Source organism: Electrophorus electricus, chromosome 20, assembly GCF_013358815.1.
Source record: "Electrophorus electricus isolate fEleEle1 chromosome 20, fEleEle1.pri, whole genome shotgun sequence".
Classification (NCBI taxonomy): Eukaryota; Metazoa; Chordata; class Actinopteri; order Gymnotiformes; family Gymnotidae; genus Electrophorus; species Electrophorus electricus.
Genome location: NC_049554.1, coordinates 3047501 through 3052500, shown reverse-complemented (window position 1 = coordinate 3052500; position 5000 = coordinate 3047501). Strand labels below are relative to the sequence as shown.

Below are 5000 nucleotides of genomic sequence, written 5' to 3'. Positions count from 1 at the left end.
ACGTGTGTGCATGGCTACCACATTCTCCACATCGGGTTTGTGAGTGGGTTTTGTTTCTGAGTCACTCACACTCCTGCAGCGATACACTCCAAAAGAAGTTCCTCCCCACGGAGTGCCATCTTGGAGCTAGATGTCCCAGAGGGGGAGAGGAAGGTGGGCGTGGTCTCAGGAATGTTGCGTACTGTGGAAAAGAGAATTGTTTACTACACAAAATGCGCAGAGATTAACAGGCACAAAGAACAATTCCCACACAATAAGGTATTCAACATTGTAACACTAGCAGCAAGCTATTGTTTCTAAGTCAGTCTCAGAGCCAACACACATAGCTTCGCTAAACATTTATTCAATGACATTAGTGATGAGTGTCTGTTCACATTACATAGAACTAGCCTGCAAATCTGACTAAACACACAGATGACACCAAAACCCATGTTAGTAAGGAAATCAAAAACAACATATCAAATATTAATCAGTTTATTAAACAGTGAAATGTTCCGTCTGATCGCTGAACTTGACCAAACCTCAAATCGATTTCTCTGGATTTCTGTAAAAGACCTGTTTTGAAAGCTTTCAATTTAAAGATCATATCATTTAATAATAAGTGCTGTTAACTGCTCTTAGTTTTGCTTATTATCACATAATTTGGTCTCTTACTAGTAAGAACAGTAACAGTAACAGCAACACTCGGTAAGAGTATAACAAGCAGGTGAAGTGTTCAGAGCACTCGTGCCTAAAGGCTGGCCTTTTAAGGTCATATTTCTGAACGACAAATACAAATGAAATATTGTTACACGATTTTATACAGATATCAAGAGCTACAGATATAGAAGGTGTTTCACAACACAGTGCCTTGCCAAAGTAGTCAAGCCTTTAAAGTCATAAATTCATCTGGATTACACATGACACAGTGGTCGTTGCATTTATTGCTGCACTTAATGTTTTAAAGTCAGCAAATCTTACAAATAATATATAATAATCATTATAGAATATATATTTTAAATAATATATAAAAGCTGATAAATGCAACTTGCATAAGGAGTGCTTGGCAGAACCAACTTTAAGTGTGTCGGGGTGAGTTTTGTGCAGTTTGATCATGTTTAGCTCATTTTTCCAGCAGAGTTGCTTCAGGTCACTCAAGGTTGCTGGATGATGCTTGCACACCGACATTTTCAAATAGAGCCACAGAGACTGTTGGACTGAGATCTGGATTTTGATTCTCGTCTTTGTTAGAACATTCCCCTTTTTGTTGTACTACTCCCGTATTGCTTTGGCCTTGGGATCACAGTGCCTGGGATCACTGTCCTGCTGAAAGGGGAAGCTTCTCACAAGCTTTAGTGTTTTAGCAGACCGAAGTAGGTTGTCTTGCAGTATCCCCTGATATGTATCCACTACCATTTAACCGTGCTACGGTTTTAACCGCGTGTCCTGTCCTGAGAAAAAGCATCCCCATGACATGATGCTGTCACCCTTCACTACTGGGATGGTGTTTGATGAGGAAATGGTCAGTGTGAGGACTTTGCCTCACATAGCATTTTGAATTTTGGCCAAAAACCGAAACCTTTGTCTCATTTGACCATAAAACCTTAATCGGTTTGGGCCACTTAACTCTTTGTTGCCCTCTCTGTGGCTACGCTCACAAGTCCTTTTCTTCTTGTTTTAAGGGACAGCCTGATTTAGACAGTGTCTGGTTGGTTTGATACATCTTCCATATCCTCACAGTTGATCCGGTAGTGTGGCCATCTAAACAGTTGGATGTTATTTTTTAGCCTTTTCCTATTTTGCATGTTTAACTTATGAAATCTATATTTCTATTATTATTTAATCACAAAAAGGAGAACGTTTTGAACATTTTAATTATGTCATCAGCAGGGCAATATCAGCATTTTTATGTTGGTAATTTTGGACAAAATAATTGGTTTATATAAAACCAATATCACTTTAAATAATACATTTTGAGGCTCTCTTTTAAAATAAATGTGACACAGCTCCATCTAATAAAGTGTCATTTGTAATCTAGACAAATTACTTTTAAGGCGGCAAAGAACTGTATGCACAGTATCGATCCCAACGTTAGGGCCATCATAAATCCACCTTAACATCAACATTAATTTCAGTAGCAGTACTGTTTAGAAATCTATACATCCGGATACACATAATAAATATAAAATAATATATAGTTCTAATTCTTGAATTTTGTACTTAAAGTTGGTAACTAGAATAACATGGCCACAGAAGACAGATGGGTTAGTTACAGATCCCTGCCATCACAAGTGTCTTGGACGTAAACAAGCATTTAGGACCAAGTAACATGACGGAAGTGTCAGGGTTAGCATCTGCTCTGCCACACACACACACACACACACACACACACACACACACACACACACACACACACACACACACACACACACCAGTGAGTTTCGTATAGCCAGAGGCTATTTGCAGAGCCTGTGAACAGAGGAAGAAGGCCTAGTGTTAGCTACAGAGGGAGGGAGGAGTCTGCCTGGAGGATTAGTCTGTGGAAGAGCCGGGAACACATGTTCCACAACCCTTTGATGTGTCTCCACCAACAATGGCGTCAGTTCAGGGCAAACGGGGAGGGCGGTCTTAAGAGACATCCCTGGTGGGAAGCAAAGCCCAGTGACAAGGAAAGTATTTAGAGCTAGATCCACCCCGGGCACCACAAGTCCAGCATCTGTCTGCGTGCGAATCCGTGAGTCCCGACAGCTGCTTCTTAGGTCTAGAACGGAACGTTTGTTTTTAGCTAAACATTCATTAGACTCGGAACATTAGTTGCAGATTCCCCCAAGTTAAGTGGTTAGAGGACACGGTCCTGTTAGAAGAACGACTATAGAGCTGTCTGGGGAGGGATAGGTGTTGCTGGGGTCTCAGGCGGCCTGCGTGTGGGACTCACCAACGTACGGGTCAGTGTCGTTCAGAGAGGAGAGGGTGTTATTGTAAGGCTCCTCTGTGGACAGAGTAACATCATTAACATCCAGAGTGAGCTGTCAGCTCTGGAATTGCTTAAACACGATTTAATAAGCCTGATTCCGGTCACCGTTAACCAATTATGATTAGTGACTAGTTTACTATACCTACATAGACCTCTGTTGAAACCTTCTGAAATCAATACATTTTAAAATCTCCTCAGAACTCTTGTTAAGGAATAAGAAAACCTTAGCTTATATATGACTAAGAGGCTGGACATCAGGACTGTGCCAAATACTAATTTCAGTGTTTAAACAATTAGAAAAAATAAACAAATAAACAAACGCTGGCAAGACTGACTGACATTATGACCGTCATTACTCTGAAAATATCTGAAAACAAATTCTTATTTATATTATTATATGATCTTATTATATTATAACTTATATATTATAATTTTCATGTATAAAGATTCTCTCTAAGCATAGCATCTGTGAATCTCCTTCTACAGAGAAATGGTGAACAAAGAGCTTTGTCATCCATCAGGATGAGAGGGTTGAACCCCTCCAGTCAATCTACACTTGGTGAGAGCTGATTGGATCAAAAGAATTGATCCTGAATACCTCCTGGTGATTATAGGCTTTCCTGGAAAACCATATATCAAACCATATGTCAAATTACATTGTGTGATAACGTGATTACACAATCTAGTAATAATCTCCCTGCTATGGAGGAAATGTTGAAACATTTTTACATTGAAAGTCACTTGGATGGGAAGTTAGTGTATTTCACATTCAACTTAAAAGAAGTCCTTTGTGTTGAACCCCAAATTCTTAAGATCTTTAAACTTAAATTGCTATGTGAAGGTAAAAAGCTTGTAAATGAAGGTGTATCCTGCACACAGCATAGTCTTTCCAACATGGAGCATTGTGGTAGTCTACTGTAGTACAGTCAAACCACCACTAGATGGAAACATTTTACCCGAGTTTGCAATAGGCATTCGCTGACTCACAGATTCAAATCTTGCATTAGGCCTATATCCTAAGCCTAACAGAAAACAAACAAATATTCCTCAGGGGGACCAGCTAAATGTTCCTTCAACCTCAATATTTCATGGTTGTAGGTGTATGCTTTGTGAGGATACCACAAAGTGCTAAATGCTTGCTCTTGTACTCTCTCTCTCTCTCTCTCTCACTCACTCACTCTCTCTCTCTCTCTCTCTCTCTCTCTCTCTCTCTCTCTCTCTCTCTCTCTCTCTCTCACGTACGCACACGTCAGCTAATCCTCAATCAGGGATTACTCACTTGTCAGCACTTTGAGGGTAAATGGGTTCTTCTGCTGGATGGTGTGTGTGAAGAGAAATCGAGCGTTGCAGCTATAGTCGGTGTTAGCATCACTCGCTAGCACGTTGGAGAAGTAGAGGTCACCATTCAGGCCCATGGACACCCGCTTATCTTGTATGATAGGCATCATGGCTGGGGAGAAAGAGAGATACACGGAACGCCTTTCATTAAGAAGCTAGTGGCCCACTGAAAGCTCAGCATGTTGAGCTAACGTGAGCACTGTCAGATAACTGGATGCCTGTCTTTAGGAAATGAAGGAAGGCAGGTGCAGGTGAACATCACGGCAGTTATTAACAGTGACACGGGAAATCCACTTCCGATGTTGAAGCCATTGGGCTGTTCGTATGTGCTGTCACATAGAGCCATTGAAACTGCAAACCAGCTTCAGGTGAAGGACGTCACAGAAGAACAAACACTATTTTCACATTTGACACAAACTTTGGAAACTGGAATAGTCAAACCCTAGTGTAGGAATTATTGTAAATAGCATATAATGTAATGAAAATTAAAAACAATATCTATTCACTGTGACTTCTATATGGTCACAGACACAGAATGAATGTAATGAAATGTGTGTGTGTGTGTGTGTGCCTGCATTTGGCTCTTGACGTTTGAGCTGCTAAAATATCTGAGGCTTCAGTTTTGTCCTCTCAGCTCTTTAACAGGCACTGCAGAGTCTCTCTCTCTCACACACACACACATACACACACACCAGCACTAACACAGACA

At 40.6% G+C, this 5000-nt stretch overlaps 1 protein-coding gene across 34 annotated transcripts in view; it reads right to left on the bottom strand.

Annotated features, from left to right (window-relative positions):
- The window catches only part of nfasca (neurofascin homolog (chicken) a), a 65673-nt gene that overhangs the window by 23740 nt on the left and 36933 nt on the right, over positions 1–5000 (bottom strand). For 30 of the 34 annotated variants that reach the window (XR_004775372.1, XR_004775373.1, XR_004775374.1 and 27 more), the window contains 3 exons: positions 4233–4403; positions 2915–2968; positions 70–181 (listed from right to left, as the gene is read on the bottom strand). Coding sequence is in view for 22 of the 34 variants with exons in the window: in XM_035520502.1 (XP_035376395.1) it covers positions 70–181; positions 2915–2968; positions 4233–4403 (337 nt within the window). In the remaining 12 variants the exon portion in view is untranslated. The remainder of the gene's footprint in view (positions 1–69; positions 182–2914; positions 2969–4232; positions 4404–5000) is intronic. The other 4 variants (XM_035520514.1, XM_035520515.1, XM_035520516.1 and 1 more) reach the window with 1 other exon arrangement.